The 25381-nt window shown below is 49.7% G+C and overlaps 1 protein-coding gene across 1 annotated transcript in view; it reads right to left on the reverse strand.

The window, feature by feature from the left end:
• The window catches only part of LOC123773771 (facilitated trehalose transporter Tret1), a 171720-nt gene extending 161506 nt beyond the window's left edge, over positions 1-10214 (reverse strand). Inside the window, exon 1 of the mRNA XM_045767702.2 lies at positions 9540-10214. Within this exon, the coding sequence (XP_045623658.1) occupies positions 9540-9992 (453 nt within the window). The 5' untranslated portion in view covers positions 9993-10214. The remainder of the gene's footprint in view (positions 1-9539) is intronic.
• Between the last annotated feature and the right edge of the window lie 15167 nt (positions 10215-25381).

The following is a 25381-nucleotide window of genomic DNA, read 5'->3' on the forward strand; positions in this document are numbered from 1 at the left end:
GTTTGAACCCGTTGCTCCTTGTTACATGTTGACCAAACCACACACTAGAAGGTGAAGGGACGACGACGTTTCGGTCCATCCTGGACCATTCTCAAGTCGATTGATGTAACAACTGCCTTGTTACATCTGATCATTGGAAGAAATTGTCCGGATCAACATCCGCCAAATTGTTAAGTATTTAACAGGTTTCAATGAGACCCGAACTGTCATGCCTGGTCTGTAGTGTTGTTAGTCCTGAGGCCCTCGACCGTCTCTGATACGAGAGTTGACTTAGCTCTGAAATGATCTTTGTTGCCCGGTTTTGCACTGTCTCCAATGTTAGCCTTAACATGTTTAATACTCCAGAGTAGTGTTAACGTGTCTTAAATCTTCGAAGACTTGTTGGAGGTCTTAGGTATTGTCTTAGGAGGTCTATAGGTATTGAGGTATTGTCTTCAAGCTGCATATAGGTATTCCTGTGTGATAATCAATACCTTTAGAGGACGTGCTTCGCTTATCTCATCAGATCTATCATGCCTTTGGGGGCCAACATGATGTGGAATTCAAATGAAATGTATTTCAAACATTTATCACAAGTACTCAGCACTTATTATAAGCCCTCAACCTTCACCACAAGCACTCAACACTTACCACAAGCCCTCAACCTTCACCACAAGCACTCAACACTCACCACAAGCCCTCAACCTTCACCACAAGCACTCAACACTCACCACAAGGTATCATCTGGGAGAGGAAATTCTTCAGGAGTCAGAGAAGGAAAAAGACTTGGGGGTTGATATCACGCCAGACCTGTCTCCTGCAGCACATATCAAGCGGATAACATCAGCGGCATATGCCAGGCTGGCCAACATACGAACGGCATTCAGAAACTTGTGTAAAGAATTATTCAGAACTTTGTATACCACATATGTCAGGCCAATCCTGGAGTATGCAGCCCCAGCATGGAGTCCATATCTAGTCAAGGATAAGACTAAACTGGAAAAGGTTCAAAGGTTTGCCACCAGACTAGTACCCGAGCTGAGAGGTATGAGCTACGAGGAGAGACTACGGGAATTAAACCTCACTTCGCTGGAAGACAGAAGAGTTAGGGGGGACATGATCACCACATTCAAGATTCTGAAGGGGATTGATAGGGTAGATAAAGACAGTCTATTTAACACAAGGGGAACACGCACAAGGGGACACAGGTGGAAACTGAGTGCCCAAATGAGCCACAGAGATATTAGAAAGAACTTTTTTAGTGTCAGAGTGGTTGACAAATGGAATGCATTAGGGGGTGATGTGGTGGAGGCTCACTCCATACACAGTTTCAAGTGTAGATATGACAGAGCCCGATAGGCTCAGGAATCTGTACACCTGTTGATTGACGGTTGAGAGGCGGGACCAAAGAGCCAGAGCTCAACCCCCGCAAACACAACTAGGTGAGTACTAGGTGAGTACAAGCCCTCAACCTTCACCACAAGTCCTCAACACTCACCACAAGCCCTCAATCTTCACCACAAGCCCTCAAAACTCACCACAAGCCCTCAACCTTCACCACAAGCACTCAACACTCACCACAAGCCCTCAACCTTCACCACAAGCACTCAACACTCACCACAAGCCCTCAACCTTCACCACAAGCCCTCAACACTCACCACAAGCCCTCAACACTCACCACAAGCCCTCAACACTCACCACAAGCCCTCAACACTCACCACAAGCCCTCAACACTCACCACAAGCCCTCAACACTCACCACAAGCCCTCAACACTCACCACAAGCCCTCAACACTCACCACAAGCCCTCAACACTCACCACAAGCCCTCAACACTCACCACAAGCCCTCAACACTCCCCACAAGCCCTCAACACTCACCACAAGCCCTCAACCTTCACCACAAGCCCTCAACACTCACCACAAGCCCTCAACACTCACCACAAGCCCTCAACCTTCACCACAAGCCCTCAACACTCACCACAAGCCCTCAACCTTCACCACAAGCCCTCAACACTCACCACAAGCCCTCAACACTCACCACAAGCCCTCAACACTCACCACAAGCCCTCAACCTTCACCACAAGCCCTCAACACTCACCACAAGCCCTCAACATCCACCACAAGCCCTCAACCTTAACCAAAAGCCCTCAACACTCACCACAAGCCCTCAACACTCACCACAAGCCCTCAACATCCACCACAAGCCCTCAACCTTCACCACAAGCCCTCAACCTTCACCACAAGCCCTCAACCTTCACCACAAGCCCTCAACACTCGCCAAAAGCCCTCAACACTCACCACAAGCCCTCAACACTCACCACAAGCTCTCAACACTCACCACAAGCCCTCAACCTTCACCACAAGCCCTCAACACTCACCACAAGCCCTCAACACTCACCACAAGCCCTCAACACGCACCACAAGCCCTCAACACTCACCACAAGCCCTCAACACTCACCAAAAGCCCTCAACACTCACCACAAGCCCTCAACACTCACCACAAGCCCTCAACACTCACCACAAGCCCTCAACCTTCACCACAAGCCCTCAACACTCACCACAAGCCCTCAACACTCACCACAAGCCCTCAACCTTCACCACAAGCCCTCAACACTCACCACAAGCCCTCAACACAAGCCCTCAACACGCACCACAAGCCCTCAACACTCACCACAAGCCCTCAACACTCACCACAAGCCCTCAACACTCACCAAAAGCCCTCAACACTCACCACAAGCCCTCAACACTCACCACAAGCCCTCAACACTCACCACAAGCCCTCAACACTCACCACAAGCTCTCAACACTCACCACAAGCCCTCAACACTCACCACAAGCCCTCAACACTCACCACAAGCCCTCAACATCCACCAAAAGCCCTCAACATCCACCAAAAGCCCTCAACACTCACCACAAGCCGTCAACACTCACCACAAGCCCTCAACACTCACCACAAGCCCTCAACACTCACCACAAGCCCTCAACACTCACCACAAGCCCTCAACACTCACCACAAGCCCTCAACACTCATCACAAGCCCTCAACACTCCCCACAAGCCCTCAACACTCACCACAAGCCCTCAACACTCACCACAAGCCCTCAACACCCACCACAAGCCCTCAACACTCACCACAAGCCCTCAACACCCACCACAAGCCCTCAACACTCACCACAAGCCCTCAACACTCACCACAAGCCCTCAACACTCACCACAAGCCCTCAACACTCACCACAAGCCCTCAACACCCACCACAAGCCCTCAACACCCACCACAAGCCCTCAACACTCACCACAAGCCCTCCACACTCACCACAAGCTCTCAACACTCACCACAAGCCCTCAACACTCACCACAAGCCCTCAACACTCACCACAAGCCCTCAACACTCACCACAAGCCCTCAACACCCACCACAAGCCCTCAACACCCACCACAAGCCCTCAACACTCACCACAAGCCCTCAACACTCACCACAAGCCCTCAACACTCACCACAAGCCCTCAACACTCACCACAAGCCCTCAACACTCACCACAAGCCCTCAACACTCACCACAAGCCTCAACACTCACCACAAGCCCTCAACACTCACTAAAAGCCCTCTACCTTCACCACAAGCCCTCAACACTCACCACAAGCTCTCAACACACACCACAAGCCCTCAACCTTCACCACAAGCCCTCAACACTCACCACAAGCCCTCAACACTCACCACAAGCCCTCAACACTCACCACAAGCCCTCAACACTCACCACAAGCCATCAACACTCATCACAAGCCCTCAACACTCACCACAAGCCCTCAACACTGACCACAAGCCCTCAACACTCACCACAAGCCCTCAACACTCACCACAAGCCCTCAACACTCACCACAAGCCCTCAACACTCACCACAAGCCCTCTACCTTCACCACAAGCCCTCAACACTCACCACAAGCTCTCAACACACACCACAAGCCCTCAACCTTCACCACAAGCCCTCAACACTCACCACAAGCCCTCAACACTCACCACAAGCCCACAACCTTCACCACAAGCCCTCAACCTTCACCACAAGCCCTCAACACTCACCACAAGCCCTCAACCTTCACCACAAGCCCTCAACACAAGCCCTCAACACTCACCACAAGCCCACAACCTTCACCACAAGCCCTCAACCTTCACCACAAGCCCTCAACCTTCACCACAAGCCCTCAACACTCACCACAAGCCCTCAACATCCACCACAAGCCCTCAACACTCACCACAAGCCCTCAACACACACCACAAGCCCTCAACACACACCACAAGCCCTCAACACACACCACAAGCCCTCAACACACACCACAAGCCCTCAACCTTCACAAGCCCTCAACCTTCACAAGCCCTCAACACTCACCACAAGCCCTCAACCTTCACCACAAGCCCTCAACACTCACCACAAGCCCTCAACATCCACCACAAGCCCTCAACACTCACCACAAGCCCTCAACCTTCACCACAAGCCCTCAACATTCACCACAAGCCCTCAACACACACCACAAGCCCTCAACCTTCACAAGCCCTCAACCTTCACAAGCCCTCAACACTCACCACAAGCCCTCAACCTTCACCACAAGCCCTCAACACTCACCACAAGCCCTCAACCCTCACCACAAGCCCTCAACCTTCACCACAAGCCCTCAACACTCACCACAAGCCCTCAACATCCACCACAAGCCCTCAACACTCACCACAAGCCCTCAACACTCACCACAAGCCTTCAACACTCACCGCAAGCCCTCAACACTCGCCACAAGCCCTCAACCTTCCCCACAAGCCCTCAACTTTCACCACAAGCCCTCAACACTCACCACAAGCCCTCAACCTTCACCACAAGCCCTCAACACTCACCACAAGCCCTCAACCTTCACCATAAGCCCTCAACACTCACCACAAGCCCTCAACACACACCACATGTCCTCAACACACACCACAAGCCCTCAACCTTCACCACAAGCCCTCAAACTTCACCACAAGCCCTCAACACTCACCACAAGCCCTCAACACTCACCACAAGCCCTCAACACTCACCACAAGCCCTCAACCTTCCCCACAAGCCCTCAACTTTCACCACAAGCCCTCAACCTTCACCACAAGCCCTCAACACTCACCACAAGCCCTCAACACTCACCACAAGCCCTCAACCTTCACCACAAGCCCTCAACCTTCACCACAAGCCCTCAACCTTCACCACAAGCCCTCAACACTCACCACAAGCCCTCAACCTTCACCACAAGCCCTCAACCTTCACCACAAGCCCTCAACCTTCACCACAAGCCCTCAACACTCCCCACAAGCCCTCAACCTTCACCACAAGCCCTCAACCTTCACCACAAGCCCTCAACACTCCCCACAAGCCCTCAACCTTCACCACAAGCCCTCAACACTCCCCACAAGCCCTCAACCTTCACCACAAGCCCTCACCACTCACAATAATGACACGAACCACTCACCACATACTTCAAGTTCAACTTTCACATAATATTACTCAAAGAGGCCAATCTTTCAAGGTGGTTTTGTCAATCCTGAAGTGTTGTTACATAGTCAACCCTCCGAGTTGAGTAATTAATCTGAAATACGTGTGAGGACAGGTATTTGTTACACACTTAGAGTGCCTTCCTGCACTTGTTACACACTTGAGTGCCTTCCTGCACTTGTTACACACTTGAGTGCCTTCCTGCCCTTGTTACACACTTGAGGGCCTCCCTGCACTTGTTACACACTTAAGTGCCTTCCTGCACTTGTTACACACTTGAGTGCCTTCCTGCCCTTGTGACACACTTGCATACACCCTCAGGATGCACTTGAAGTGTGTTCCCGTGTTGCAATATGATTGATTGATGACGTACATAATGATTGTCCAGCCGGTCCTCTGCAGCGTTCCCAACGTCACTAAACTGATGTACTAAATTTCCCGAACCTAACCGAGCAGAGGACTCAAGAACAGAAAACGGAATATCACGTTCATTTTGATAGTCTCTATGATTTGTGTTCGATTTTATACGTCAAAATGTGATGTTCGTAACCGCAGGGTCTGGCCAGTAACCGAATGGGTGAGCGCACTGTGTGTGGTGGAGTACAACCTGTTGTACCACAACCTGTACAACAGACAGGCTGTGGTACAACAGACAGGCTGTGGTACAACAGACAGGCTGTGGTACAACAGACAGGCTGTGGTACAACAGACAGGTTGTGGTACAACAGACAGGCTGTGGTACAACAGACAGGCTGTGGTACAACAGACAGATTGTGGTACAACAGACAGGCTGTGGTACAACAGACAGGTTGTTGTACAACAGACAGATTGTGGTACAACAGACAGGCTGTGGTACAACAGACAGGTTGTAGTACAACAGACAGATTGTGGTACAACAGACAGGCTGAGGTACAACAGACAGGCTGTGGTACAACAGACAGGCTGTGGTACAACAGACAGGTTGTGGTACAACAGACAGGCTGTGGTACAACAGACAGGCTGTGGTACAACAGACAGGCTGTGGTACAACAGACAGATTGTGGTACAACAGACAGGTTGTGGTACAACAGACAGGTTGTGGTACAACAAACAGGCTGTGGTACAACAGACAGGCTGTAGTACAACAGACAGGTTGTGGTACAACAGACAGGCTGTGGTACAACAGACAGGCTGTGGTACAACAGACAGGTTGTGGTACAACAGACAGGCTGTAGTACAACAGACAGGCTGTGGTACAACAGACAGGCTGTGGTACAACAGACAGGCTGTAGTACAACAGACAGGTTGTGGTACAACAGACAGGCTGTGGTACAACAGACAGGCTGTGGTACAACAGACAGGCTGTAGTACAACAGACAGGCTGTGGTACAACAGACAGGCTGTGGTACAACAGACAGGCTGTGGTACAACAGACAGGCTGTGGTACAACAGACAGGTTGTGGCACAACAGACAGGCTGTAGTACATCAGACAGGCTGTGGTACAACAGACAGGCTGTGGTACAACAGACAGGCTGTAGTACAACAGACAGGCTGTGGTACAACAGACAGGCTGTAGTACAACAGACAGGCTGTGGTACAACAGACAGGCTGTAGTACAACAGACAGGCTGTAGTACAACAGACAGGTTGTGGTACAACAGACAGGTTGTGGTACAACAGACAGGTTGTGGTACAACAGACAGGTTGTGGTACAACAGACAGGTTGTGGTACAACAGACAGGCTGTGGTACAACAGACAGGCTGTGGTACAACAGACAGGCTGTGGTACAACAGACAGGCTGTGGTACAACAGACAGCCTGTGGTACAACAGACAGGTTGTAGTACAACAGACAAACTGTGGTACAACAGACAGGCTGTGGTACAACAGACAGGCTGTGGTACAACAGACAGGTTGTGGTACAACAGACAGCCTGTGGTACAACAGACAGGTTGTGGAAACAGTTCAAAAGTCACAGTCAGCAGAAGGTCCACCTCGCATACACACATTAATTTGTTATGGTTGCATCTGGCGGTTTGTTTCAGGACATTGTAGAGAGTAGCGAGGAGGCCAGATTCACGAAGCAGTTACGCAAGTACTTACGAACGTGTACATCTTTCCTCAATCTTTGATGGCTTTGGTTACATTTATCAAACAGTTTACAAGCATGAAAACGCTCCCCAAATAACTGTTGTTATTGTTATAAACAGCCTCTTGGTGCTTCCGAGCTCATTAACTGTTAAGTAATTGTAAACAAAGTCGACAAAGATTGAGAAAAGATGCTTGCGTAACTCCTTCATTTGTGACTTAGTATACTGCGCCAGACACACGTGACTCAGTATACTGCGCCAGACACACGTGACTCAGTATACTGCGCCAGACACACGTGACTCAGTATACTGCCCCAGACACACGTGACTCAGTATACTGCCCCAGACACACGTGACTCAGTATACTGCGCCAGACACACGTGACTCAGTATACTGCGCCAGACACACGTGACTCAGTATACTGCGCCAGACACACGTGACTCAGTATACTGCGCCAGACACACGTGACTCAGTATACTGCGCCAGACACACATGACTCAGTATACTGCGCCAGACACACGTGACTCAGTATACTGAGCCAGACACACGTGACTCAGTATACTGAGCCAGACACGTGGCTCAGTATACTGCGCCAGACACGTGGCTCAGTATACTGAGCCAGACACACGTGACTCAGTATACTGAGCCAGACACGTGACTCAGTATACTGCGCAAGACACACGTGACTCAGTATACTGCGCAAGACACACGTGACTCAGTATACTGCGCCAGACACGTGGCTCAGTATACTGCGCAAGACACGCGTGACTCAGTATACTGAGCCAGACACACGTGACTCAGTATACTGAGCCAGACACGTGGCTCAGTATACTGCGCCAGACACGTGGCTCAGTATACTGAGCCAGACACACGTGACTCAGTATACTGAGCCAGACACGTGGCTCAGTATACTGAGCCAGACACACGTGACTCAGTATACTGAGCCAGACACGTGACTCAGTATACTGCGCAAGACACACGTGACTCAGTATACTGCGCCAGACACGTGGCTCAGTATACTGCGCCAGACACACGTGACTCAGTATACTGCGCCAGACACGACTCAGTATACTGTGCCAGACACACGTAGCTCAGTATACTGCACCAGACACGTGACTCAGTATACTGCACAAGACACACGTGACTCAGTATACTGCGCCAGACACACGTGACTCAGTATACTGCACCAGACACACGTGACTCAGTATACTGCGCCAGACACACGTGACTCAGTATACTGCACCAGACACGTGACTCAGTATACTGCGCCAGACACACGTGACTCAGTATACTGCACCAGACACACGTGACTCAGTATACTGCGCCAGACACACGTGACTCAGTATACTGCACCAGACACGTGACTCAGTATACTGCGCCAGACACACGTGACTTAGTATACTGCACCAGACACGTGACTCAGTATACTGCGCCAGACACACGTGACTCAGTATACTGCGCCAGACACACGTGACTCAGTATACTGCACCAGACACACGTGACTCAGTATACTGCGCCAGACACACGTGACTCAGTATACTGCGCCTGACACACGTGACTCAGTATACTGCACCAGACACACGTGACTCAGTATACTGCGCCAGACACACGTGACTCAGTATACTGCGCCAGACACACGTGACTCAGTATACTGCGCCTGACACACGTGACTCAGTATACTGCGCCTGACACACGTGACTCAGTATACTGCGCCAGACACGTGACTCAGTATAAAGCTACTGACAGTAAAGATTTGTTTGCCTGTATTTGAAAAGCATAATTCTGTGTGAATAACATTTAGCCCCCGGTATAAAATTACAGTACTGTATACTACTAATGTGATGATGTAATGTTTACGAGGCTTCTAAGTCTTCCCCCAATAAATTGTTTTTTAAATATTAAATTTTTGGCCCGAGGGGCGACATTGAGAAGCACGCCGCGACGATACTGGAGCAGGAGACGAACCTCCGTGGGGAGGCGGTCATGTGGTACCTACCTGGGTGATGATGTACATTTTTCGGGCCAGTGTGGGGAGGTCGGCCAGGGAATGCCCCAGGCTGTAGCCGACGAAGGATCCACGTTCAGGGTAGAGTTCACTGTTCACCCTGGAAATGGTGGAGCGTAGAGACGCCATCGATGGCCGCGAACTCAAGTTTCCGAACGATATTCCTCCAAATGACGGCCTGGAGGACATGCCCCCAAAGGACGACCTGGAATTCAAGAAGCCGGGCGACGACACAGTCGAGAAGCGTGACTGTCTTGCATGTAGGAAAGGCAGTTGGTCCCTGGCCTCCTCAGCTTCTTCTAAGGTAGTGCCACCATTTTTGAAAGCAACGGAATCTTTTTCAGCAGGCGACTCCTCATCCTTTTCTATATGATTTTCATCCTTCTCCGTCATCTGGAAGGCCACGTGCTGGGCGCTGCCCCTTTCTTGGTCAGCGGAAGACATCGTGCTGGTGTCACAACAATACTACTTTTATATCTGATATTGTTTGAACTGTACTTGTGCACGTAAAGCTTACAGAGCAAGATCACTTTTCAGGAACGAAATATGAACACTGATTTCAAAATCTATCGTGAATAGAAGTTGAGAGAGCACTGTGTGGCGAGGCACGCGGGCACCCAGCCGTCCCGCACCGCACCAGAGCTATACTACTGCTGCCTCTGAACACCGAACCTGATTTGGCTCACTCAGTCTGCGCGCAGCATTTATGTTGCGTCGACAGGCCTTCCGCCCCTCCCTCCCTTCCCCCACCAACACCCCTTCCAATCCCCCCCCCCCCCACCAGGACCACCAGCAACTCCCTCCCTCACCCCTCTCCTCCCAGAGACCCTCCCTCACCCCCTACTCCCTCCCAAGTGGCTTTCCTCGTCATCTATATTCACCAGAACATAAAATATTCTAGTACGAAGAGGATATTGGAGGTGTAACAACTTGCCTATGGTGTTAACACTTGCCTGGTGGGGGGCGACATGCACTCATCCTTTACTAAAGATACACAAGAGGCTACCTTACCAGGCTGTTGGACGCGGCTGTTCGCAGCCTGACGTATATGAATCACAACCTTGTTGATCAGGTACAACTGTTGCCTCACTCTCAGGTATTTTTTACCCGAGTAAGTAGCTTTTAGAGTCAACAACCAAAACATTAAAACATGTGAGCATCACAAATACCTTGTAGTAGGTATCAAGAAGGACACTTTAAACGATCTACATCAAAGGTTAAAACATCATTCAAGTAGCATACACACCCATCACCCGCGCTCTACATCATAACCTTATCATACACCAAAAAATTGACAGTGAACATAAGAATAAAGGTAACTGCAGAAGGCCTATTAGCCCATACGAGGCAGCTCCTATTTATATCAACCCAATCAGTGCAGGCTACTGATCACACGGTCCGGTTTGACTAACAATACTGTGAGAGAGTGAGACGAACACGAGAGAAATATAGTCATGTTTGGAGAGAAGGATGGAGAGAAAGTCAAAAGTTATTAGACTTTTGGACAAAGTGATCACGCAAGTAGGCTCGTCTCAAGTCTCGACCATGTCTGGTTGGAACCGTCTGACCATCAGAGCCTGCAACACCGTCGTGACGTTAGTGTTGCAGATTGAAAATCTGGTGTTGTTGGTTGAAAATTCCACATTATCCATTTCTTTCCTTTCGGTTCTCTTATACGTTTGTGGCAGTGAAATGTTCTAGAGTTCTCTGGAGTTGCGGGTAGCTGATCAAGTTACAATGCCTTGTAGATAGCACCTAGGTAATCAAATACCTAGGGTACAAGGTGTTGAACTAGAGAGGGTGCAGGAGGACCTCTGAGGGAGAACTAGAATAGTTAACTCGGGGCGGGATAATGAACAAAAGAGAGTTATTCCCCCCCACCGCCCGTTACACTGACACCACAAAATACTAGCCCCCCCTCCCCCCTAGTATAGCAAGATAGATACGTAGTTAGGAAATTAAATTTACTAACAATACTAATTTCTAGTGCGGAAGCACCAAATGTTTTCTAGTATCGACGGTGATGGATTGCGTCACCACCAAGGCTCATTCCGTGACGATTTTTTTTATATAAAATTCTTATTAAAGCCAGTCTACAATTTGCTTTTATTTGCATTTGTTATTTAAATTGAAAATTAATCAAATTCAACAAGCGTTAAAGTGTACGTCCATCCCAAGGTGAATTTTCCCTCCGTGATATGTAGATTCACAGCCAGAATAATAATCATGTCACATATTCAGCATTTCTTAAATGTGCTTTTAATGACGGGAAAACCTTTCAATCCAGCATTATGAACAACGGAAAACTGTTCTCTGGTATTTGACGTAAAATATTAGGGAATAAAATGACGCCAATATCGTTTCGTTAGTGAAAGAGATAAATTAAATAGCGTGACTTAACTCCCCGGGCGTTCACCACGAGGGAGGGAGGAGGAGTGTCACTTGCATACAGAGTCTTGCGACAACAGGAGCTCGAGCTGATCCCTGCTGAAGCAAGCTGATTAGCATCGTCCAATATCTGGGTCATCCGTCTGTCTCACGGGCCCCAGACTTTGCTGCTACCTTGAGGTTACCTTGAGGTGCTTTCGGGGCTTAGTGTCCCTGCGGCCCGGTCGTCGACCAGGCCTCCTGGTTGCTAGCTCCACACAAGGGAAACTGCGTCCGGTTAGTGCTTACTGTTCTATTAGGCTATATTTTCCTAATTAGAATTAACCGGCCGTTATGCCGTAGGACAACTAAAACATCTAGAGTAAGTTTAGGTCTATTAGGCAGCTAATCTATTAATTGAGATTAACTGATTTAATATTAGCACTGCAGGAGTTAAAGTGTATGTTTTTCGCAGCGTGGAGAGAAGCAACCTGGAGCCAGCTGCCTCAACTTACACTTTACACGTGGGTTCGACACCCCATCTAGGAGAGGAGAAATTGGACTGACTCTCCAGAAGTTCCTCTGACGTTACATACGCAAACCTACTTGGCAGCTATGCCCTCCTGACTTATTTTTTTAGTAATTTTAGTTGGTCTACTAACATTTTTATAAATTATTATTAACCATATTTTACTAACTTCATGATTATATAATATTATAAGGTGGATTTAGCAATCTACCTCCCAAAAGTTGTGTAAGTGGTAACACCGAGCAGGAATATAATCAGTCATGTAGTCCACTTTTACAGTCCATTTAAAATTAAGTAATTTTAATATAATTCAAACACCTGCTGGCAAATTCTCACAACATATGCCGACGTACAATACAATTAAAAAGTAGAAATTGATACTACTGAATTTGGACAAGCCAGAAAAGATTTTATAGGTATGTTGTAAAGGAACACTAAACTAACCTAACCTTCCTAGGCCTAATACATAATATCTGAGGCCTATCGACCATTCTCAAGTCGATTGTGAATCGACTTGAGAATGGTCCAGGACGGACCGAAACGTCGTCGTCCCTTCACCTTCTAGTGTGTGGTCTGGTCAACATAATTTAGCCACGTTATTGTGACTCATCGTCTGCATACTGCTTGATGAGCAGTTAAGGACTGATGTCCAGTCGAACCCTTCTCTCCGGGGCTCGAACCTGGGCCGATATCCTTGGGGAGGCGTGGAGTGGGTGCGCTACCACTACACCACAAGGACTATAACCATCCCGTATGTTAAGACCTGATCAAAATGCACCACGGCACTTCGCCTCGACTCGATGCCACTAGTTTATTGTTCTGCTGTTCTTAACACACGAGTAATAGGATTAATTATCTGCAAGTGCAGGAGGAGAGTGCACCAAAAGTGAGTTAACAAGCCACAACAGGGTCAGGTTCAAGGCATCTTAGCAGGAATGTGAGATGGTGTTAAATAACCTTTGCGATGATTGGATAGACACTCAGGTGTGGTTTCAAGAAGAGCCTGTGATTGGTAGAGGAGAGGGCGTGATGTGGGCTGGCCCCGCCCACCTTCCCAGACAGGTGGATGTAAACTGGTCAGTGTTCCCTGCCCGCCACAAGCCAGGGAGGGGGGGGATACTACTCAGGAGGAATGTTGTCTAAAATGTGGTTTACGCAGTGTGCTGGCCAGGCAGGTGCAGGGGGGCAACACACACGCCCGTAGGTACTTAGTATTCCAGCAGAGGAACCCGAGGCTGCTCTGTTGAAGACCCTGACCTCACCCACCTTCCCTACAACCAGGATTTCATGATATACATCTTAAGAGGTTAGGGACTACCTGTAAAATAGACCCATGTTAAGAGGGGAGGGGAGGGACTACCTGTAAGATAGACCCATGTTAAGAGGGGGAGGACTACCTGTAAGATAGACCCATGTTAAGAGGGGAGGGGAGGGACTACCTGTAAGATAGACCCATGTTAAGAGGGGGAGGGGAGGGACTACCTGTAAAATAGACCCATGTTAAGAGGGGAGGGGAGGGACTACCTGTAAGATAGACCCATGTTAAGAGGGGGAGGACTACCTGTAAGATAGACCCATGTTAAGAGGGGGAGGGGAGGGACTACCTGTAAGATAGACCCATGTTAAGAGGGGGAGGGGAGGGACTACCTGTAAGATAGACCCATGTTAAGAGGGGAGGGACTACCTGTAAGATAGACCCATGTTAAGAGGGGGAGGGGAGGGACTACCTGTAAGATAGACCCATGTTAAGAGGGGGAGGACTACCTGTAAGATAGACCCATGATAAGATGGGGAGGGACTACCTGTAAGATAGACCCATGTTAAGAGACGAGGGACTACCTGTAAGATAGACCCATGTACCTCTCCCCACCTGCCTCAACAGTCAGTGCCACACGCCACATGGGGTTAATCTTACAGGTAGTCCCTCCCCCTCTTAACATGGGTCTATCTTACAGGTAGTCCCTCCCCTCTTAACATGGGTCTATCTTACAGGTAGTCCCTCCCCATCTTATCATGGGTCTATGTTACAGGTAGTCCCTCCCCATCTTATCATGGGTCTATGTTACAGGTAGTCCCTCAGCCCCTTCGGTATGGGTGTATGTAGCCAACATACACACACACACACATATACACTGTTGACCTCAATGGTAATGAGCCAGAGGGAGGGTCCAGGAGGCTGGCTCAAGGCGTCCTTGTGTGACTACCGGGTTCCTCTCCTCACAGTGTTGCCATGGTGATTCCCTCTCTCTTTACAACCACGACGGTTCAAATCAATTCATATTTTTAAATTAATAATTTAAAACCAACAGCTGTTTCCCTACATCAGCTTATTAGAGGCGTGACCCTAGAAACTGACCTGTTAATGTATTATTTTTAATTTGGTATAAGGCTTAACTGTTAGGTTAGAATGGTACGAGGCACAGGTGAAGGTCAGAGATTACTGTGTACCTGAGCATGTGGTCCGTTGCTGTGATTACAGGAGGATTCAGGTGATGACAGACCTTTTTTCCAAATGCTGGTCATCTGAGGAATTAACGTTCGCTGATTATGTTATGTTGATAAAAGCATAGACAGTTGATGGCTGACCGCCTTGTGTTGTAATTACCATCTCCTAGTTGCCAACGAAGTTGGGCCACGTAGAGAACCTTGAACAAATTTACCTATGAAAAAACTTATAAATATATATATATATATATATATATATATATATATATATATATATATATATATATATATATATATATATATGTCGTACCTAGTAGCCAGAACGCACTTTTCAGCCTACTATGCAAGGCCTGATTTGCCTAATAAGCCAAGTTTTCATGAATTAATATATTTTCTCAAATTTTTTCTTATGAAATGATAAAGCTACCCATTTCATTATGTATGAGGTCATTTTTTTTTATTGGAGTTAAAATTAACGTAGATATATGACCGAACCTAACCAACCCTACCTAACCTAACCTATCTTTATAGGTTAGGTTAGGTAGCAGAAAAAGTTAGGTTAGGTAGGTTAGGTAGTCGAAAAAACATTAATTCAAGAAAACTTGGCCTATTAGGCAAATCGGGCCTTGCATAGTAGGCTGAGAAGTGAGTTCTGGCTACTAGGTACGACATTATATATATATATATATATATATATATATATATATATATATATATATATATATATATATATATATATATATCTCTTCCATTGACATTGAAAGGTGTATTGACCTTCCAATCGCCTGTATTTGACTGATTTTGCTGTTTTCCCTGTGGTTGGCCGCCCCACCTGCTTGATCAGCATCTAAGTGTACATAAGTGTCAGCCAGGGTGGAAACACTTGTGTAGTCCCACACCAACTGTTTGCCCCCTTTTCCAGGGGTATATAGTGATGCCATCAGGGCGAAGAGTTGGATCATCCGGGTTTTGGTCCCCTAGGGTGCGAGGTTCTCTCTCTGCTGGGTACTGAGCTGAGACGAGGCTCCTCTTGATGATGTCATTGACCTCGTTGTGTCTTGCCTGCCAGCACTTGGTGCTTCCGCAATGCAACCCATGCAATCCATATTGGTTGCAAATACGCTTATATTCAGTGTGCATTGGGGCACCAAGGCGGAGGGCCACTGCTACAAGAAGGGATTCTGAATCTAGACGCGTGCCCGTTGCCAACATGGGCACTGCCAGGAGGAAGTCTCCTGCATGGGGGGCACGCACTGCTCTGAGGCGGGCTTTCTCCTTGTCTGATGTTGTGGCACTGAGCATGGCATCAGCTACTTTTTCCACTAGTGGGTGGTCCCAGCTGGACTGTTTGTGTTTTTTTGTTGGCTCTATAAAGGGTGCTGGGGCTGCAAGAGCATCCCACTGATTTGAATATTCAGCGAAAGCAGTTTTAATCACGTGTTTATTTTCGTGATACACACACACACACACATATATATATATATATATATATATATATATATATATATATATATATATATATATATATATATATATATATGGAAGCGAGAATAGGGGACTTGGACTCCCACGATGCCCTCTAGCTTCTCAAAGTGCCTTACCTTGCCCAGGCTAACATACTTCTTAAGGTGTGCACCCACTTTTGGCAACCCACTTCTAAATCAATATGATGGTCAATATTCAGGAAGGCGCTCAACCAAGATTTAGATGACAGTCAGTGGGACCAAGCAACACTACCAGTGAAATTTGGAGGGATAGGCATACGAAAGGCAACTGAGGTAGCACTTCTCCCGTAGCATGCTTATCCTCATGTACAGCAGCCAACGAATTGGTAGGGCAGGTCCTACCAGAGCGTATGAGAGAGACAGCGGGAACTCATGACCAAACGTTCATCGAAGCAGCCAGACAATGGGACACCATTGCACACCCTCAACCCCGACCACAAGTCCCAAAAGACCACAAGCAGGCCCACAGGGATAGCCCCATAATGGAAAAGACTGTCACAGCAATGATCGACAACGCTGATGCTCCTCCTAGTGGTAACAGCACCCCACGCCGGGGATTTTTTATTTGCTGTGCTCAATGCAGCCCTGGGAACTCGCCTCAATCATGACGCTCTCCACATTGGAGTTGCCCTTCGCCTTGCCGCCCCCCATCCTCACCGAACATAGGTGCATCTGCGGAACTGCGATGGCAGACCAATATGGTCGTCATGGTCTGGTATGTCGTAAATCACAGGGTAAAATTGCAAGACATGAAGAAGTCAACGACATCATCAAGAAGAGCCTCGCCACAGCCCGCTGCCCGGCACAACGAGAACCACACTTATTCAGACCTAACGACCCTCAGAAGCGCCCAGATGGTCAAGTCACCTTACTACCTTGGAAGAATGGTAAGCAAGTGGTGTGGGACTACAGGGGCGCTGCCACACTGGCCAGTACCTACCTCCACTACAGCACACGTGAAAGCTGGGGTGTTGCTTCTTTCAGGGAATCACAGAAAATTATTAAATACAGAGGTCTGGCACACTGCTACAGCTTTGTTCCGATCGGCTCGGAGACCCTTGGTTCGTGGGGAAAATGTGCATTGAAGTTCCTGAAGGAATTGGGGGACAAATTGATCAGCGCTACAAAAGATCAGAGAGCAAAAGTTTCTTGTTCCAGCGCCTCAGTGTTGCAATTCAAAGGGGGAATGCCTGTTGCGTCTTGGGCACTAGTCCAACTTCAGAGGAATTCGAAGAAGTGTTTGACTTGCAACAATGATCGAACCCGTCAGTGACATTCATCAATGTTTCCCATTGTTGTGTTTTTCAAGAGATTCATAACCTTTAAGCTTTTTTTGTTTTATTTTTGTATAAACCTATATATATATTATATATATATATATATATATATATATATATATATATATATATATATATATATATATATATATATATATATATATTCTCATTCTGCTCGCAACCAGAATGAGCCAAGTCAGTTTTTTCCATCTGGAAAAAAAATTGCATCAGGAAAATTCACATGAATTTTAATTTTAAATGGAACTAAAGAATATATAGAAGTAAAATGGGGAAAATTTTAATAATTGTTATTAACTGCAACAAGAGAACCACACACATTACAACATGGTCACACACGCACAGCAATGCAGAGGCTCTAATATATTTCGTATTTACTTCTTAGCGCCATATTCTGCATCACATAATTGCATTCAAAGTCATTGTGAGTAGCAAGTGAACCAATGCTGTGGCCGGCTGGCAGAGGCTGTGGCCGGCTGGCAGAGGCTGTGGCCGGCTGGCAGAGGCTGTGGCCGGCTGGCAGAGGCTGTGGCCGGTTGGCAGAGGCTGTGGCCGGCTGGGAGAGGCTGTGGCCGGTTGGCAGAGGCTGTGGCCGGCTGGCAGAGGCTGTGGCCGGTTGGCAGAGGCTGTGGCCGGCTGGGAGAGGCTGTGGCCGGTTGGGAGAGGCTGTGGCCGGTTGGCAGAGGCTGTGGCCGGCTGGCAGAGGCTGTGGCCGGCTGGCAGGGGCTGTGGCCGGCTGGCAGAGGCTGTGGCCGGCTGGCAGAGGCTGTGGCCGGCTGGCAGAGGCTGTGGCCGGCTGGCAGAGGCTGTGGCCGGCTGGCAGAGGCTGTGGCCGGCTGGCAGAGACTACTGTTGAGGAGAGCGTCAGGCTCCCACAGTGATGACGGGTTGGGTAGCTAACCCAGCCGTCCAGTTTGGGCGGGAGAAGACGGGCTACAGTTGACATGATGTACAGGGTGCACGTCTCTCTTACACGTGACGGGCTTGGAATATCACGTGGAACAACGGTAAATATATAAAGTGAGGTTCGGGTGTGTGAGGTCAGTAACCAGCCATCAATATGTCCACAGTTTACCGAAGTTTTCTCGTAACGTTTTGTGGAAAATTAATAATTGATGTTAATATGTACTTGGAAACCAAGTTTACACTAAAAATAATAAATGTAAACAAAACTGATCTGTGAAGGGAGCGAGAGCAGCCTCGCAGGTAATATTAGCGATTTTTAATGGATTTTATAAAGGAGTGAGGCCTTAAGGTGTTTGCTTCGTGTGTCTACTCTGTGAAGTGTGTGGCGCCCACTCTGTGATGTGTGCGTGTTTGGCGCCCACTCTGTGATGTGTGTGTGGGTGTGGCGCCCACTCTGTGATGTGTGTGTGGGTGTGGCGCCCACTCTGTGATGTGTGTGTGGGTGTGGCGCCCACTCTGTGATGTGTGTGTGTGTGGCGCCCACTCTGTGATGTGTGTGTGTGTGGCGCCCACTCTGTGATGTGTGTGTGGGTGTGGCGCCCACTCTGTGATGTGTGTGTGTGTGGCGCCCACTCTGTGATGTGTGTGTGTGTGTGGCGCCCACTCTGTGATGTGTGTGTGTGTGGCGCCCACTCTGTGATGTGTGTGTGTGTGGCGCCCACTCTGTGATGTGTGTGGGTGTGGCGCCCACTCTGTGATGTGTGTGTGTGTGGCGCCCACTCTGTGATGTGTGTGGGTGTGGCGCCCACTCTGTGATGGGTGTGGCGCCCACTCTGTGATGTGTGTGGGTGTGGCGCCCACTCTGTGATGTGTGTGGGTGTGGCGCCCACTCTGTGATGGGTGTGGCGCCCACTCTGTGATGTGTGTGGGTGTGGCGCCCACTCTGTGATGTGTGTGTGGGTGTGGCGCCCACTCTGTGATGTGTGTGTGGTGTGGCGCCCACTCTGTGATGTGTGTGGGTGTGGCGCCCACTCTGTGATGTGTGTGTGTGTGTGGCGCCCACTCTGTGATGTGTGTGTGTGTGGCGCCCACTCTGTGATGTGTGTGGGTGTGGCGCCCACTCTGTGATGTGTGTGGCGCCCACTCTGTGATGTGTGTGGGTGTGGCGCCCACTCTGTGATGGGTGTGGCGCCCACTCTGTGATGTGTGTGGGTGTGGCGCCCACTCTGTGATGTGTGTGTGGGTGTGGCGCCCACTCTGTGATGTGTGTGTGGTGTGGCGCCCACTCTGTGATGTGTGTGGGTGTGGCGCCCACTCTGTGATGTGTGTGGGTGTGGCGCCCACTCTGTGATGTGTGTGTGTGTGGCGCCCACTCTGTGATGTGTGTGGGTGTGGCGCCCACTCTGTGATGGGTGTGGCGCCCACTCTGTGATGTGTGTGGGTGTGGCGCCCACTCTGTGATGTGTGTGGCGCCCACTCTGTGATGTGTGTGGGTGTGGCGCCCACTCTGTGATGGGTGTGGCGCCCACTCTGTGATGTGTGTGGGTGTGGCGCCCACTCTGTGATGTGTGTGTGGGTGTGGCGCCCACTCTGTGATGTGTGTGTGGTGTGGCGCCCACTCTGTGATGTGTGTGGGTGTGGCGCCCACTCTGTGATGTGTGTGTGGGTGTGGCGCCCACTCTGTGATGTGTGTGGGTGTGGCGCCCACTCTGTGATGTGTGTGTGTGTGGCGCCCACTCTGTGATGTGTGTGTGTGTGGCGCCCACTCTGTGATGTGTGTGTGGGTGTGGCGCCCACTCTGTGATGTGTGTGTGTGTGGCGCCCACTCTGTGATGTGTGTGTGGGTGTGGCGCCCACTCTGTGATGTGTGTGTGGGTGTGGCGCCCACTCTGTGATGTGTGTGTGGGTGTGGCGTCCACTCTGTGATGTGTGTGTGGTGTGGCGCCCACTCTGTGATGTGTGTGGGTGTGGCGCCCACTCTGTGATGTGTGTGTGGGTGTGGCGCCCACTCTGTGATGTGTGTGTGGTGTGGCGCCCACTCTGTGATGTGTGTGTGGGTGTGGCGCCCACTCTGTGATGTGTGTGTGGGTGTGGCGCCCACTCTGTGATGTGTGTGTGGGTGTGGCGTCCACTCTGTGATGTGTGTGGGTGTGGCGCCCACTCTGTGATGTGTGTGTGGCGCCCACTCTGTGATGTGTGGGTGGGTGTGGCGTCCACTCTGTGATGTGTGTGGGTGTGGCGCCCACTCTGTGATGTGTGTGGGTGTGGCGCCCAGTCTGTGATGTGGGTGTGGCGCCCAGTCTGTGATGTGGGTGTGGCGCCCACTCTGTGATGTGTGTGTGGGTGTGGCGCCCACTCTGTGATGTGTGTGTGGGTGTGGCGCCCACTCTGATGTGTGTGGGTGTGGCGCCCAGTCTGTGATGTGGGTGTGGCGCCCACTCTGTGATGTGTGTGGGTGTGGCGCCCACTCTGTGATGTGTGTGAGTGTGGCGCCCACTCTGTGATGTGTGTGTGGGTGTGGCGCCCAGTCTGTGATGTGGGTGTGGCGCCCACTCTGTGATGTGTGTGTGTGTGTGGCGCCCACTCTGTGATGTGTGAGTGTGGCGCCCACTCTGTGATGTGTGTGGGTGTGGCGCCCACTCTGTGATGTGTGAGTGTGGCGCCCACTCTGTGATGTGTGAGTGTGGCGCCCACTCTGTGATGTGTGAGTGTGGCGCCCACTCTGTGATGTGTGTGAGTGTGGCGCCCACTCTGTGATGTGTGTGTGGGTGTGGCGCCCACTCTGTGATGTGTGTGTGGCGCCCACTCTGTGATGTGTGTGTGGGTGTGGCGCCCACTCTGTGATGTGGGTGTGGCGCCCACTCTGTGATGTGTGTGTGGGTGTGGCGCCCACTCTGTGATGTGTGTGTGGGTGTGGCGCCCACTCTGTGATGTGTGTGTGAGTGTGGCGCCCACTCTGTGATGTGTGTGTGGGTGTGGCGCCCAGTCTGTGATGTGTGTGTGGGTGTGGCGCCCACTCTGTGATGTGTGTGTGGGTGTGGCGCCCAGTCTGTGATGTGGGTGTGGCGCCCACTCTGTGATGTGTGTGTGAGTGTGGCGCCCACTCTGTGATGTGTGTGTGGGTGTGGCGCCCACTCTGTGATGTGGGTGTGGCGCCCACTCTGTGATGTGTGTGTGGGTGTGGCGCCCACTCTGTGATGTGTGTGTGGGTGTGGCGCCCACTCTGTGATGTGTGTGTGGGTGTGGCGCCCACTCTGTGATGTGTGTGTGTGGGTGTGGCGCCCACTCTGTGATGTGTGTGTGGGTGTGGCGCCCACTCTGTGATGTGTGTGTGGGTGTGGCGCCCACTCTGTGATGTGTGTGTGGGTGTGGCGCCCAGTCTGTGATGTGTGTGTGGGTGTGGCGCCCAGTCTGTGATGTGTGTGGGTGTGGCGCCCAGTCTGTGATGTGTGTGGGTGTGGCGCCCACTCTGTGATGTGTGTGTGGGTGTGGCGCCCAGTCTGTGATGTGTGTGTGGGTGTGGCGCCCACTCTGTGATGTGTGTGTGGGTGTGGCGCCCACTGTGTGATGTGTGTGTGGGTGTGGCGCCCACTCTGTGATGTGTGTGTGGGTGTGGCGCCCACTCTGTGATGTGTGTGTGGGTGTGGCGCCCACTCTGTGATGTGTGTGTGGGTGTGGCGCCCACTCTGTGATGTGTGTGTGGGTGTGGCGCCCACTCTGTGATGTGTGTGTGGGTGTGGCGCCCAGTCTGTGATGTGTGTGTGGGTGTGGCGCCCACTCTGTGATGTGTGTGTGGGTGTGGCGCCCACTGTGTGATGTGTGTGTGGGTGTGGCGCCCACTCTGTGATGTGTGTGTGGGTGTGGCGCCCACTCTGTGATGTGTGTGTGGGTGTGGCGCCCACTCTGTGATGTGTGTGTGGGTGTGGCGCCCACTCTGTGATGTGTGTGTGGGTGTGGCGCCCACTCTGTGATGTGTGTGTGGGTGTGGCGCCCACTCTGTGATGTGTGTGTGGGTGTGGCGCCCACTCTGTGATGTGTGTGTGGGTGTGGCGCCCACTCTGTGATGTGTGTGTGGGTGTGGCGCCCACTCTGTGATGTGTGTGGGTGTGGCGCCCACTCTATGATGTGTGTGTGTGTGGCGCCCACTCTGTGATGTGTGTGGGTGTGGCGCCCACTCTGTGATGTGTGTGGGTGTGGCGCCCACTCTGTGATGTGTGTGTGTGTGGCGCCCACTCTGTGATGTGTGTGTGGGTGTGGCGCCCACTCTATGATGTGTGTGTGGGTGTGGCGCCCAGTCTGTGATGTGTGTGGGTGTGGCGCCCACTCTGTGATGTGTGTGAGTGCACCTTCCTGTGCGTGATCGTAAAATTAATAAAAGTTCCCCTAAAGGAATAAAGCACAGCCAGGTAAATAACATCAAATTTTGTTAATAAACATCCTATCATAAAATCTTGATCAAGATAAACTGTTACGTGCAGTTAGCCTGAGAGTAGCGACGCTGAGGAAGGCATACCAGTGTTGTCACTAAAATCTCTCCAAACTTGCAAGATAATGGTTAGAACTGGAGTTTAAAAGCATTAACTCTTGCGACAGTTGCTTTCATGAGGAGTGAGTTAAACTGAGATAAGGGAAGTCTGTTTCCCGGCTTGATAGGAATATTCATTGGTTGGTGTTGGGCTTAAGACCTAGCGACCTCTGGGGTTAAGGTCACCACAACAACTTTACTGACTGACCAAGACCTAGCGACCTCTGGGGTTAAGGTCACCACAACAACTTTACTGACTGACCAAGACCTAGCGACCTCTGGGGTTAAGGTCACCACAACAACTTTACTGACTGACCAAGACCTAGCGACCTCTGGGGTTAAGGTCACCACAACAACTTTACTGACTGACCAATAAGAATCTTTAGTAGTGAAAATAACCCAGGACTAAAGTAAATTCCCAGGGTATTTACACCGAGAAGCGGAGGTACATCACTCGGTGAATATATTAATTCATGTAAGTTGTATTGATGCATCGGGTATACGAACGGGGCGACTGGTTATTAGTTTGGTGTCATCAAAGGACACTAGTGACAAATAAAATAGACTATTAGAATCTTAGATATTATGGTTTTGGCGGGAATATATCTATCCGCAAACTAGCCTCTTGCAAGGGAAAAAATTTACAAAAATATGTTAAAACACAGAAACTCTAAATTGAGGCGCTTGTAGAGGTATGCTGTGTAGGAACATGTTCGGCAAACTCAAAGTGGAACGCCGTGTGAGGCTAGGCAGCCCGTCCCCATAAACCAACCCGTCCTCGACTCAAGTTCATTCTATCCAGCGGTCGACCCCACAGACGCATTCAGAAATTTGTACATGATGTTCATTCAAAACGGGAATTTTATCAAATATATATTAATATTATAACATATTGGCATATTGTGCATATATAGGCATAGGTTAGGTTAGGTGTTTAGGTTCTGTTGGCGATTATTTGTATTTGTAGTACGTGGGTGAAGCATTAACAGCGTTGTGATTCGAACAAAATTCGTCAGTGAAGCAATTGTTCCGGAAGTGTTCGAACGTCATCAGTTGTGAGTCGTGTGTAAACCGTTTTTTCATTCATAAACACCTGGGGTTTGGCGGGTGGATGGAATCACTTTTGGATCTTTGTTTGGAGGGACGGGCTGCATAAACTAAGGTCAACATCCATTCCATGCATCCGCCAAACCCTTTGTTTATGAATGAAAAACGGTTTACACACGACTCACAACTGCTGACGTTCGAACACTTCCGGAACAAGTGCTTCACTGACGAATTTTGTTCGAACCACAACGCTGTAAATGCTTCACCCACGTACTACAAATACAAATAATCGCCAACAGAACCTAAACACCTAACCTAACCAATGCCTATATATGCACAATATGCTAATATATAACAATATTAATTTATATTTGAGAAAATCTCTATTTTCAATGAACATCATGTTAAATTTATGAATGCGTCTTTGTGGTCGACCGCCGGATGGAATGGACTTGGTCTGAGGACGGGTTGGGCTAGGAGACTGAGAAGTGGGGGGGGGGGGGCTCGTGTGAGGGTAGGAGACTGAGAAGTGGGGGGGGGGCTCGTGTGAGGCTAGGAGACTGAGAAGTGGGGGGGGGGGGGGCTCGTGTGAGGCTAGGAGACTGAGAAGTGGGGGGGGGGGCTCGTGTGAGGCTAGGAGACTGAGAAGTGGGGGCTCGTGGAATCATTCTTCAAATTTCCTGATAGTTCTCCTGTAGTGGGACATCCAGGAATAGTCGTAGAATCTGCGCTCACCACCACCACCACTGAAGACTATTTCCCATGCTGTTGAAAAGTAAGATATTGATAATTAGTTATCTGTCCTCACATTACCACAACACAAACATTTAGCATTTCCCGTAATTAGTAGTTGTAGTAGTACCAGTAGCCAGTAGTAGTAGTACCAGTAGCCAGTAGTAGTAGTACCAGTAGCCAGTAGTAGTAGTAGGGAAGTATATCGTTTAAGGAGCATAACCAAGCAAATATTGCGTCAGCCAGAACAAATAATAGGATGGATTACGAGAACTTTCAAATCCAGGGATCCCATCACAATGGTTGTACTCTTCAAGTCACTTGTGTTGTCCCGTCTTGAGTACTGCTCAGTACTCACTTCCCCCTTCAGAGCAGGAGAGATTGCTGAAATAGAGGGAATACAGAGGACATATACGGCACGCATAGACGAGATAAAGCACCTAAATTATTGGGATCGTCTCAAAGCTCTCCAAATGTACTCT

This window comes from Procambarus clarkii, chromosome 72 (genome assembly GCF_040958095.1).
Source record: "Procambarus clarkii isolate CNS0578487 chromosome 72, FALCON_Pclarkii_2.0, whole genome shotgun sequence".
Taxonomy (NCBI): Eukaryota; Metazoa; Arthropoda; class Malacostraca; order Decapoda; family Cambaridae; genus Procambarus; species Procambarus clarkii.